Source organism: Palaemon carinicauda, chromosome 3, assembly GCF_036898095.1.
Source record: "Palaemon carinicauda isolate YSFRI2023 chromosome 3, ASM3689809v2, whole genome shotgun sequence".
Classification (NCBI taxonomy): domain Eukaryota; kingdom Metazoa; phylum Arthropoda; class Malacostraca; order Decapoda; family Palaemonidae; genus Palaemon; species Palaemon carinicauda.
In genome coordinates, this window is record NC_090727.1 from 145818404 (window position 1) to 145831776 (window position 13373).

Here is a 13373-nt window from a genome sequence, read left to right on the forward strand (position 1 = left end):
CTTATTTTCTTTTTATTGTAATCACATCATCTTCATAGCACTATGGTAAATAAAACCTTAAAATTAAAATATCCATTATGTTGTATTAGGTGATTACAGTTTGTCCAAATAATTGGCAAGATCGGGTAAGCCTTCTTTAAGACCCTTCCTCTTTCTGGTTTCCATAACAATATTGTAAGGTTTGCAGTTGGGATTTTGATCCAAAGGATTGCCAGGCATCTCTTGCCAGTGATCAAACACACACTGTGGGAAGGCCTGTCCACCAGTGTTGGAACGCAAGTCAGCAGTGAAGCCAAAGGATTCATTTACAGGAAGATGAGCTTTAACAACAAACATAGGGGTACCAGCAACCTGCATTTCTTCAAAGACAACACCTCTACGCCTATTGAGTACACCATAGATACCACCGACAGCAGCTTCTGGACACTGGATTTCACAGAGATATACTGGTTCTTGGAGGCGAGGCTCAGCTGTTAGAACACAGGCATACAATACACGACGGGTGGTAGGAATGATCTGACCACCACCACGATGGATAGCATCAGCATGTAAGGTAACATCATGTAAATTGAATCTTACAGCCCTCATGTTCTCATCACAGAGAACACCTTCCTTAGTAGCCCATTGGAAGCCAGCAACGCAGGAGTCCTTAATTTCATTGAGGTACTGAACACCCTTGGTGACATCAACCAGCAGATTGGCTCCAGTTGACTCTGGACCGAAGGTCCAAATCTTCATTGCATCGGTAGCATCGAAACTGTAATTCTCGCACAAGAAGGTCTTCCTGTTCTTGGGATCATCACGAGGAGTAACCTTACCATTTTCAATATCATCAGCTAAGCCATCAGGCATTGGAGTGGCCTTCATGTACAGTCTGTTATGCTTGTTGGGAGACTTAGACAAACAGAGCTCAGTTGATTCTGCACTTACAGTTTCTCTGTATGATACTACAGGATCAGTCTTCTTCAATGGAATGCAAGCATGATCTTCTTCCAGATCCTGTTGAGTAAAAGAAAAAATCATGAATTTCCATCCAATCACAGAAGCATCAACCAAATTAACCCCCCAAATAATAGTTTCTAAGGTTTATGACAAAAATTTAACATTCATCAGGTTTATTATATATACCCATCCAGATCGTGTAAAGAAATATGAATTTACATCAAACCCTAGTAATAGCAGCACCCAATCTAACACTGCCCAGTAAGAAATTTTTGAAGGTCCATCACTATAATTATACAGTAATACACTTGGATGACTAACAATCTCTTTAATAATTAAGCTCAGTAATATTAATTTCTTCAACCTGGAAAACTAAATTAAACAAACACTGTATGATCAGGCTACAAGGCCCAAGAGGAAAGTAGCCACAGAACAACTACAGTGCAGTAGTTAACCAATTGGGTAAAGAAATTGTTTTGCAATATATTTTGTCAGGTGTATGAGGACAGGAGAATCTTTAAAGAAAATGCCAGACTTTGCTGTATGTAAAGGGAAAGTGAACCGTAACCAGAGAGAAGGGTCTAATGTAGTACTGTCTTGCCAGTCAATGGACCCCATAACTCAAGTAGTAGTATATATACAAACATTAGGAGTAGGATGGATCTTGGAATAAACTACTATGAAACAAACTTGCAGTAATTATGGTTTACTTGCCTTCAAACAGATTTCCAAGTGAAGTTCTCCGGCACCAGCAACAATATGCTCTCCAGATTCTTCAATGATACACTGTACCATAGGATCAGACTTTGACAGACTGGAAAACAAAAATATAGATAAATGACTAAGGCTCATAACAATGACGAAGGTCACTACAGTACACAATGTTACAAAATGTAGTTTACTCGTCCTCTACAAAATCTATTGTCCATATAATGTAATCTTTACTTTAAGTACTATTATCAACCCGTAACTATTCCTTAAAAATTAAAACTGCAACTACTACTAGGCACAAATCATTTTAGCCCAGACTTCCTGGACCTTGGAAATATAACCTCTAAAAACATTATGTAAAAATATTCAAGATCTTATACTAGTTAGAATAGAAACTTTTAATAATTATTTCTCACATTCGCAAATTTCAAAGTACTCACCGCTTCAGGCCTTCCACAAGCTTGGGCAGGTCAGATGGGTTCTTTGGCTCGACTGCAACTCGGACAACAGGAGATACACTGAACTTCATAACCTTCATGTTATGAGCATCCTTGCTGGTGGTAATAGTACCAGTCTTGACCAAGTACTGATCAACACCTACAAGACCACAAATGTTACCAGCTGGAACATCTTCAATAGCTTCAATAAACCGACCCATCATGAGGATAGATCTCTGGATGGACTTTTCATACAAGTCCTCCTTCTTTCCAGGAAGGTAGTTGGGACCCATAATACGAACCTTCTGGCCAGAACCAACTTTGCCGGAGAAGACACGTCCAAAGGCATAGAATCGGCCCTTATCAGTTGTTGGTACCATCTTGGACACGTACATCATAAGTGGGGCTTCAGCATCACAGTTCTTAATACCAGAGCAGCAGGCATCATCGCTTGGACCCTCGTACAACATTTCAGCTCTGTACTTCTGAGCAGTTACAGGAGATGGAAGATGAATGGTAATCATGTGGAAGAGAGTATCTCCAGCAGGAAGCCATGTACGCATTACAACCTTCAAAAGGGGTTTACCTTCCTTTTCACGATCCTCAGGGGATAACTTGATCTTCAAAGTATCCAAAAGTTTTTGAGTTTCGTCTTTCTGTTAGGATGACAAATTACAGTGTTAAACAAGAGACATTTCTTATGATTCTAAACATATTTCAATTACCAAGCATTTTTACAGTAATACAAAACTAATTCTTAGTTGCACATTTCACTAAAGTATACACTTAATCAATTTTCTTCAGTTGCTTGGATATGTATGGATTTCACATCTGGTGCACGAAAAGAAACTATGACAGCCGTTAAAAACAGGCCCTTACCTATGAACTTTAAATGTTTACCAAAGGTACTGCATACTTACATGGGAAAAGTTAACATTAATTTGGCATTTCCTTTAATTTAGCTCAAGAAAAACCGGCTTTTCAAGGTACAGCACCTACTGAATTATTTATAAGGCAAGATCCTCATGTGTTTACTCAAGAACACAGCAACATCAAGAACATGAGTGTCATACTCAACGCACCTTGAAATTCATGATGGCATCAAAGAGCTTGAAGATTGGGTCCAAAATATAGGTGTTGAAGGCACGCTCATTGTCAGGACTCTTGGTGGTTGACCACTTCTTGGTTTTCTTGTTGAAAAAGTTTTCTCCCCACATCCTGAAATCATATTGGAAGTGAACTTTAGGAATAACAGCAAACATACAGTAATTACACCAATCAAGATGTCTTCATTAAAATGACAAAAATCTTATATAATTCAGAAAATTTAATTTTTTTGGTAAAAAGCAACCTTACTTGTTCATCAACTTCTCAGCTGGAACTTTGAAGAGGGAGGCATAAATATCTGCAAACTCTTTTACAGAGAAGGCCCAACCATGGAGACCTGAACCGAAACCTACAGATCCCTTGCTAGGGTCTACACGCATTTCTCCCATGGGTCCTTGATCATCGTTGTAGGTGGCAATAATAACGTTGACGTTTTCAACAATCCTCTGTAAAGTGAAATCAGTGTGAAATGCATTACATTAACCAACCAACTACAAATTCATGCAGAAACAAAACTAGACAATATCCATTTATTAACCGATCAAAAAAAAAAATTTATTTCTAAGGTGGAAAAAAAAAAAAAAAATTACTGCCAACTGCACTGTGTGTTATTTAAGAGACTATAACAGAAGTCATTATAAATTCATTAGATAAATATCAAACTATCAAAGACGAAAATGAAATAAAACTAGCGTAAAATGAGATTCTGTCCAAAGTAGTTCTCACAACAATCAATAGAGAATTCTGTAACTTTTGATAATGAGAAAACAAATATTGATGGGTAACCTTTCTGGTAGACATGACATACCCAGACATACAATGTGAACTCAATATTAACTTGCACCAGAGAAATTAGTACATTCTTATAAAAGAAATTACTCGCCATATTACAGTAGTGAAATATTTCCTTCAGACTTGTGACATCACAGTCGCAACAGTAAAGTACAAGAGTAGGAAGTCGACAACTATCGTAGTAGTTTTACATTAAGGATCAAGGTCACATGCAATTAGTAATATTTCTGGGTATTAAACAATATCTATAAAACTATTTGGCAATGATTCTTGAAAACTAATTTGAATATCCTCATACAATGTAGAAGAGTACATACCTGGAATGTTTGGTAAAGTTCTTCTTGTTCCAACTGCAATTCCAACAAAGCGCGGTCCATCTTGTTCATGAAAAGAACGGGCTTAATTCTCTCAGCAATGGCCTGACGCAATACAGTTTCAGTCTGCACACATACACCTGTAATATTAATTAGAATTATATCAAAATATCAGGACACATGAATACCCATATAAATTAATAGGATAGCTTAAGGCTTTATTTTTGTGACAAAATTCGTACAGCCCATCTACATAACTTACACCTCTAATGCACTGAGCAGACAACCCCACAAAGAATCAAAGGATTCTAGAATAATTTTGGAAAACTTTACTACATTCATTCATGCATAACTATGAATGATAGGACTATTAAAATTTTTTTAATAGCGACCCACCTTACCTACATCTTTTCAAAATTTCTACTCCAACTTGCGCAACTACTGCACGACAAAGGCAAGATTTGCATTAACTGACAACATTTTCTAAAAAGAAATAACTATACATTTTGTAAATTCTAAATATGTGAAAAATATTATGATAAACTGAATACTTTCCTGTAATTGGCATTACTATAAATAACAATATACAAGCTTTTACCTCAGTTATATTAGGGATATAGGGGGCTGGTAAACGAAAACCCCAATGCTAAACCTATTCGCATAAATAAAACTAGGGACTAAATGATTGGGACATGAATTCAACAATGAAATTTCTTACGATATATTTACTCACCAGAAACACAATCGACCACAACAAGAGCTCCATCAGTTACACGCAAGGCTGCTGTTACTTCAGATGAAAAATCTACGTGACCAGGTGAATCGATAAGATTGATCAAGAAACCATTTTCACCTTCTTCCTTCTGGTCCTTGCACTTAATCAAAGCAATATTTTCATCACTTAGTTTAAAGTACATAGAGATGGCACTGGAAGCAAAACAAGGTAATATGAGAACAATAATTATGACAACCTATATAAAGTTGGCTATATGAAGAGTAAACATCAATTTAATAAAGTAAAATAATTCCCAAGACATTTCAGTGCCATAAAAATCCAAATGTACAGGATTTTCTGTAAACATAATACAGAGTACAGAACCTACTAGTTTTACAATGGAATGAGAACCATGGCAAATAAGGTTTGTTACTTAGTTAATATGGTACTTACGTTGATTTGATGGTAATGCAACGCTCTTGCTCATCTTTTCGTGTGTCCGTAAAACGTGTTTCTCCTGCTCTTGAAGATGCTATAATACCAGCTTTGGACACAAGTGAGTCTGTCAGAGTTGATTTCCCGTGATCTACGTGGGCAATGACGGACATGTTACGGATGTTCCGCTTCTTGTCCATCAACCCACGGATCTCTTCGACTGTGAAGTTCACCTGTAATTCAAAGAAACAAATGTTAGATCAAGAAAAATATTAAAAAAGCACATTCAAAGCTGTAAACCATCAATTATGAATCTTTCTAAAGGAATTATGATAGGTCGAAGTAGACTGATGTCTCACAAAGGCTGTTGCAAATCAGAGACCCAAAGGTGACGTAGCAACCAACCCGGATTTGGTTCCAACAGAATTCAAATACTGTACCAACAGCTTTCATAAGATTTCTCCGTGGCTAGGAAATGTGGGAGAAATTGAACTTAGTTTTGATTAATTACTGCAAACCTCAGTCTCCTCTCCCATCATTTCACTAGCCCACCGAGTAGGGGCACGAGAGTCCTCACCTCACCTGCAACGGTATGTGATGGTAAGGAAATAAGGGAGCAAACCAAAACCCCCAAGAAATACCTACATTTTTGGGGAGTTTTGTTTGATTTTAGATTAATTACTCAAAAAGAGTGGGGGAACGAGTATTTGGGCTTTATAGTAATTTATTTCATAGGTCGTGACAAAGAATTAATGGGGAAGGGCAAGGTTAAATTAATGGGGAAACACAGGGAGGCAAGACTGCTCTTGGACAGGTAACCAATTATGAACGAATGGATGGCTACCTACACTTTGCACAACTTGACAATTTAAAGAGTAAATAGAAAAATAACTTGTGACGTTGTGAGATTTCCCACCATCGAAAGTTGCAAGCATACCCAATACCAGTTCAGTTCAGTTGTTGGGCAGAGGGATTATCCTTTCCATCGGCACCTCCTTGGTTTTCTTCTTTATTCTAATTCTTTTATTTTCTTCTTTTTCCACATTTGATATATATATTCTTTTCTCTATTCCTTCTTTCTTGAACAGCAAGTTTCCTATATCTTCTTTTCTTCTTCATACGGCTGTTGTAATTCCACTATTTTTCTTCTTTCGTCGCTGAGGTCTGGACAGTCAAGAATGAAATGGGCAAGGTCTTCATTAACTGCCCCACATAGCTTGCATTCTACCCTACCTCCTCCTTCGTCTTCTTCTATCCTTTAATTTCAAACAATTGGCCCTAGCTCTATACATAATAGAATCAGGTTTGTTATCATAAAACATTTCTTCTATTTGACCTTTTACTTATTTGTATATTTCTAAACTATTTTTCTCTTATCACATCCCTCCACTTTTTACCATCTACTTCTCTAATCTTGGCCTTGAGCTCTTCTCTTCCCATTCTCGTAAAGGTTTTATCGTTCATTTCCATATCTTTCATCCATCTGTTATTTTCATTTTCTTTCATTTCTTCCAGAATTGTCTTCAGCCTTTGTATAATGATGGCTCAGACCCCTTGCATACATTGAAAATGGGAAAGAAAGTACCATTTTCTAGTACAGTAATTCATAGCTGTGGAATCGAAATACATTAACCAAGCTTATTTACAGGTATAATGTACTTGTCTGACAAATAAATAATCACTCGCTGGCCTCAACAAATTTTTTAATGTGCATTTTCTCTCGCAGGCAATATATGGATATGATGTGCATGACAGCCACGGGGTTGTATTTTCCCCCTTATTTTTATAATTTGGTTCTCCTGGTTTTTGCTCTGATGAGGCTCACTTTGCTATTCAACATTATACTGCTCTGTTCTAGTCAGCAGTACAAGGAAGTTTAATTTTATCAGGTCAGGTCAGGTCAGGTCAAGTAAGATCGAGACTTCACCTTTGCATCGGCGACTCTTGTGTCTTAGTTTTGAGTTTCTTTATGTTCACTATTTCTCTTTTCACCCACACTTGTTGTAGCACTTTTATTTTCAATATTTACCTCACAGAAAAGGAATTTTCCAACTGTTGGTGCACTATCTTCTTCGTAAGGTTGTTAGAGCTCTATCGCTTTTCTTTGTATATCAGTATACTGTGGACAATGTAACATGAAATGGTTTTACCTAATTAATCATTTGGCCCAATTGCTTGACCTAAGTCCATTTCCTTGCAACTTACCCTTTCACTGACCCCCTTCGATTAAGCAGTAAATGGACATGCTGGGAACACCAGATGTGCGGGAAAGAATTTATGCTTTTGTATTCTAACCCCCAGGTCTGATATACTTTAAACAGATTCAACTCCATTACTCAGTTGTTGAAGTCTGAACCGGCTAGTTCTACTCTTTTCTTCTCAACCTTTTTTTGTGACTGAGGACGGAACAGAACCCCGTTGAACCGACGTGAAATCATTAGGTGCCAATCATAATTCGAGGAACTGTATATGAACAACGTGCTACTACACTACATGTAGGTTTAGATCACATTAAAATTTCAACACATTATTGCAAATTCACCATTATGACAGTACACTGGCCATACCATTGCCTTAGTTACAGAAATAAAAGTAAATAGCTAAAACAGCTGGATTTTAAGGTTTCATCATACCTAATGAATCACTTGCAAATTGGATAGACTAGGTCACTTTCAGAAATATGTCGTTGAACCGACGTGAAATCATTAGGTGCCAATCATAATTCGAGGAAATTTATATGAAAAACGTGCTACTACACTACATGTAGGTTTAGATCACATTAAAATTTCAACACATTAATGCAAATTCACCATTATGACAGTACACTGGCCATACCATTGCCTTAGTTACAGAAATAAAAGTAAATAGCTAAGAACTGTTTGGTATAACAGCTGGATTTTAAGGTTTTATCATACCTAATGAATCACTTGCAAATTGGATAGACTAGGTCACTTTCAGAGATATGTTACCATCCCTATACAAGAGTTGCTAAGAACAATCATTGTCGCACCATGCTTAATACTCCCCTTATCCTATTAGAATTTTGGAATTATTGAACTCCGAGTGGATAGTAAGATCTGACATTTCCCAGGTCGTGGGTTTCGAATGGGTCATTACAAAATACCGCGCCGGCCAATTAGTTCAGTGGTCCACCATTAAAGCTCTACTGATTTGACCAAAATGTCATCTACAGGAACTAAAGAAGTGAAAGAGCACTGGCAACTTACAATATTTACGGCCATTCTGATTATTTTCATAAAATACTTTCCTCTTCTGGAAAGTACATCCCTGGGGTGTTCAGAACTTTCTGAAAAGTTTTGATTCAATAACAGTTTGCAAGCTGATAACCCCAAACCCCCATATGCTAGCTATGGATACCTATGTTCATAAGAATTCCTTATATATACTGTATTGTTCTGGTCGCCATAACTCAAGACCCTGAGAATAGTTCATACTGCATAATTCCCAACAGGTGGTTTTGTCAAACCCTTGGATTACCAATTGTTATGTAATAGACTGCAAAACATTGTTGTTGATGTTCCAAAACCCCCTGCTTGTAATATCATCATCACTTTACGCAACAACCCTAGTTGGAAAAGGAGGATGCTATGGGAAAACAGCCCAGTGAAGAAAGGAAACAAGGAAAAATATTTATAAGTGTAACATTAAAATAAATATCTCCTATGTAAACTATAAAAACTCTGGAGTCAGTATACCAGTGGCCAGTTCCTCCTGCGTGCATAACTAATAGGCACCAACAAACGTAACCTACAAGCCATATCCTTACCTTTCCTTTCTATGGTCCTCCCAGCCTGACGAGGAACTCAACAGAGTTCGGCTGGCACTGCTAGGGTGCCACAGCCCTCCCTCCCCCAATAACCACCACAGATAAAGCTTCATAATGCTGAACCCTATCATACATACACCCAAAACTTCAACATAAGAGGAAGAGAAATAAGATAGAATAGGGTGAAATAAGATAGAATAGGGTGCTTAAGTGTACCCTCAAGCAAGAGAACTCTAACCCAAGACTGTGGAAGACCATGGTACAGAGGCTATGGCACTACCCAAGCTTAGTGAACAATGGTTTGGTTTTGGAGTGTCTTCCAAAATGACCTATATTGGTTTGGTTTTGGAGTGTCCTCCTAAATGAGCTATTTAACATAACTACTCTTCTACATTTACCAAGAGGAAAGCGGTCACTGAACTACTACAGTGCAGTAAGCCCATGGTTGAAGAATTGTTTGGTAATCTCAATGTTGTCAGGTATACGAGGACAGGAATACGTAAAGAATAGGCCAGACTAATCGGTGTGTGTATAAGCAAAGGGAAAATGAACTGTAACCCGAGAGGATACAATGTAGTACTGTCTGGCTTGTCAAAAGACTCCCATAACACTCTAGCGGTAGTATCTCAACGGGTGGCTGATGCTCTGGCCAACCTGCTGGTTTCATACATAAAAAGGTAGAGTTCATGCCCATTACTTTTCATACTATATCAACATATTTAGATTAGCATGATGATGACCCTACTGTTTTTGGGTTGCTGAATCCATTAGAGTGCTAGCTACAAGTATTGAATGGGGCATTAAGTTCGACCCTCACAAAATTCAAAATATTATTGAAAGTAGGTAGAGAACAACGGCTCCTCAACACCTCGATCTCCCTAAGGTGTTAAAATTAAAAGGGGAGGTTTTCGACTGTAAATTTACTTAAGAGAAAAACATTTTGATCTTTCTTCTTGTATACTAAAAATTCGAGTAAGATTTTGAGCAATCATTCCATTCCAAAGATAAATATAATTCATTCTTTCTGGCTTATTTCAAGTAGAGTATTTAATCCTGTCTGGTCTCCAATTTCTGAACAGTATTAAATTTCCTATCCTAAACTCTAGCAGTCACTTAGTTCTTACCACAAGTTGCACAAGATTTACCATAATTCTGACCATCTTTTACATTGTGATATTCCCAGACTGTACCATCCTGTAGGTAGCACTCTATACACAGTTAAATCTGTCTAGCCTTCTCCATCTTAGGGCTCAATACAACACAATACTCTAAAGATTTTATTCCAGCTGTGACCAGATTATGAAATGTTAACTGTTGAATCTGTGATATTTCAGTTCAGTTACAGAGAATGTTTTATGCTGAATAGCCTGACATGTCCGTCTTCTATAGTTTATATACAACAAGATCTATTATAAAGTTATCTATCGTAAGTAGTTTTATATTCATTATTTGTTGCTCATTTTTCCAGTTGAAATACTTGGGTTTGTAGCATACAGCTTTCCTAACAAGTGTTGTGGGGGAACCACGAATTACTGGAATCCCCTTGAAAATTACCGAAATCCCCTACAATATCACTGTAACCCCCTTAGAAATCAATAAATTTTTATTAATCTACATTTTAAGTAAATCAAGTAAATGTGTATTTAAAAACATTTTTCTATTTACCCTTTACACATCATATAAAAGGGTACAGAACCTATCAAACCCACCCACCCTAAGGAGGCAAGCCCAGGACCCCCTCCCCGGGTCACAACTCCTAGCCAAGGTTCTACCTGCAAATATATAAAAAATATAAATGCTAAAAACTTAACGTATTTATTAAAACCATTTATCACTAAAGGTTTGCAGTGATATTGTAGGCAATTTCGGTAATCTTCAAGGGGATTCCAGTAATTCGAGGTACCAGTGTTGTAGCTTAAAGAGTAATGGTAATGACCTAACCCTTAATTACCTACAAGCCCACTAGTTTCAAGTAATGAAAATTTACGCTTGTTCTAAGCAAACAAATATACATCCGAAAAATACTTAAGATGTGTCTCTAATCTATTACACAACATATCACAATTATATTCTGTAATGACCTTTTCTTATATTTTCCTGCTCATAATGACACTGCTGTTACCCCACATATGAGACAATGGTAGACTAGGTCTAGTGCCTGTGAATAATAGTTTCTTTAATTAGAGGAAGTATTTCTTCACTTTGTCCCGGGGGAAATGGAAAAACAGCTACCATTGAGACTGCAGAGAAATTTCTGCAGTGACGTGTGACGGACTTCCAATGGGGTGTACCAAGAATGTGTCCAACCATACATTTTACCGTGTTAGGTCAACAATATAACCCATTATTTATTCAAGCGTATGTGAATTATATTTCATTTTTAGCAGTTATTAGCTTACATAAGCAGAGTAATACTTACGCAATTCATGGCCAAGGGGGTTGTGATGTCATTTATTCCTAGGTTAGATAAAGATAAATAATCGAGGAACAATATTACCAAAATTATAGGCTGCTTCAGTATTTATTAGAAATGGGGGGTAAGTTTTATGCTTTCACCTAACCAACAAAATGAAGTTTCATCTTGACATACGGGGTTGATTTTAGCATATCCATTAGAGAATGTTTGAACATAGAAACGCAACGGTATTCCAAAGTTACAAGAGATGTACAGTACATAGAATATAATAGAGGTGAATATGGCAACAGGTAGACCATACGTCATCATCTCCGTCACGATGGACAACTTCGTAGGTGCTACGAACCACGAATAGGTCTAGAAATGCTACCCCTTATTTAACTAGCCGAAACCAGATGAAACAAACAAAAAAAAAACCGGGTTCGAGATTTTCTAAATATTTGATGGTCATTAAAAATAATTTCCCTACAGTCTAAAGTGACAAATTACGAGATTTTAATTTCGTAGTTATCGTATAAAAGCCAATAGAGGTTGAAATGATTAGAAAATAAATTCAATAAGCGGTTCTACCTCGAAACAACTACCCGCCTACGTAACAATAGACAACATATCGTATAACATATGTTCTGACGGCCAATTAATTTCCCAAACACTTTCAAGATCTTTATTCTACGCTAAGAAAAAATAAAAGCCCTCACTTACAATTACCCAAATTATTCAGCAACTGACAAATGTTTTCCATGAATCTTTCCCATTGTCCCACACGGAGAAATGCACGATGTCAAAATTCAGAAAAACACTTAAAACTGGAATTTGATCTAATCCAGGTTAATTCATGTGACCACGTTTAATAAAAGCAGGTTCCAATTTTGATAGATAATACATTTAATGCACTCCTCGGAGATAGTTTCATATAACATAGGGCGATGGTCAATGACATGACTAGACCCGACAAAGATGTTCACAGATTTCCAATATTTTCAACAATTATCATAAGACCGAGTAACACAAATCCTACACCATCATGATCTCCAGTAAATACACTTTATAAACATGCAATAAAAACCAACGAGATGTGCTTACCATCTTGGATGATTGTTGGTAAAGTTCACAGAGAGACACAACAATGTAAGGCGTATGTTGGAAACGCCGTAAAGGACCGACTAGAGGAAAAGGAGGGTGACGTCACACGAATCTTTGTTGCCGCTAGATGGCATCACGGACGTTCAGTCAGGTTCTGTCACATTTGACTGACCACTATGCATTTTATCATTTTTATTTTGGGAGGTTAAATATGCCGAAATACATATGTTATGGCATTCAATAAAATATCACAGTCTGATTTGACTTGCTTTTGCAAATGGAAATTGCAAATTCTTCTGTAACAGTGATTGCACAACCTTTGGTATGTGTGAAGTAGATTAAGTATAGTTTTTCCCTTGTGCACAGTTCATGACTTATACGATCTGTAATTTAAATTTACTTATTAAAATGGAATTATTGATCCATTAACCAAGATGGAAATACAACGACAAAGAAAAAGGGATTACTTTATATCGGGAGTATACATTATTTCAAGAGTTTTGTTTTACTTTCAACCCCTTCAAAAAATATCTATACAAATATAATCATACAAATTGGCATGATATCTTTGTGTAACTTCATTCTTCGGTGTCATTCCTCAACAAATACCCAATTCCTGAAAGCTCATTGATTA

At 36.9% G+C, this 13373-nt stretch overlaps 1 protein-coding gene across 1 annotated transcript; it reads right to left on the minus strand.

Moving 5' to 3' along the window:
- eEF2 (eukaryotic translation elongation factor 2) lies at positions 1-12899 on the minus strand. Its single transcript, XM_068370806.1, has 9 exons — positions 12740-12899; positions 5472-5686; positions 5037-5230; positions 4307-4443; positions 3447-3643; positions 3173-3308; positions 2094-2746; positions 1657-1756; positions 1-999 (listed from the first exon to the last, which is right to left on the minus strand). Exons 1-9 carry the CDS (start codon positions 12740-12742, stop codon positions 94-96), a joined length of 2541 nt encoding a protein of 846 aa, XP_068226907.1. The 5' UTR covers positions 12743-12899; the 3' UTR covers positions 1-93.
- Between the last annotated feature and the right edge of the window lie 474 nt (positions 12900-13373).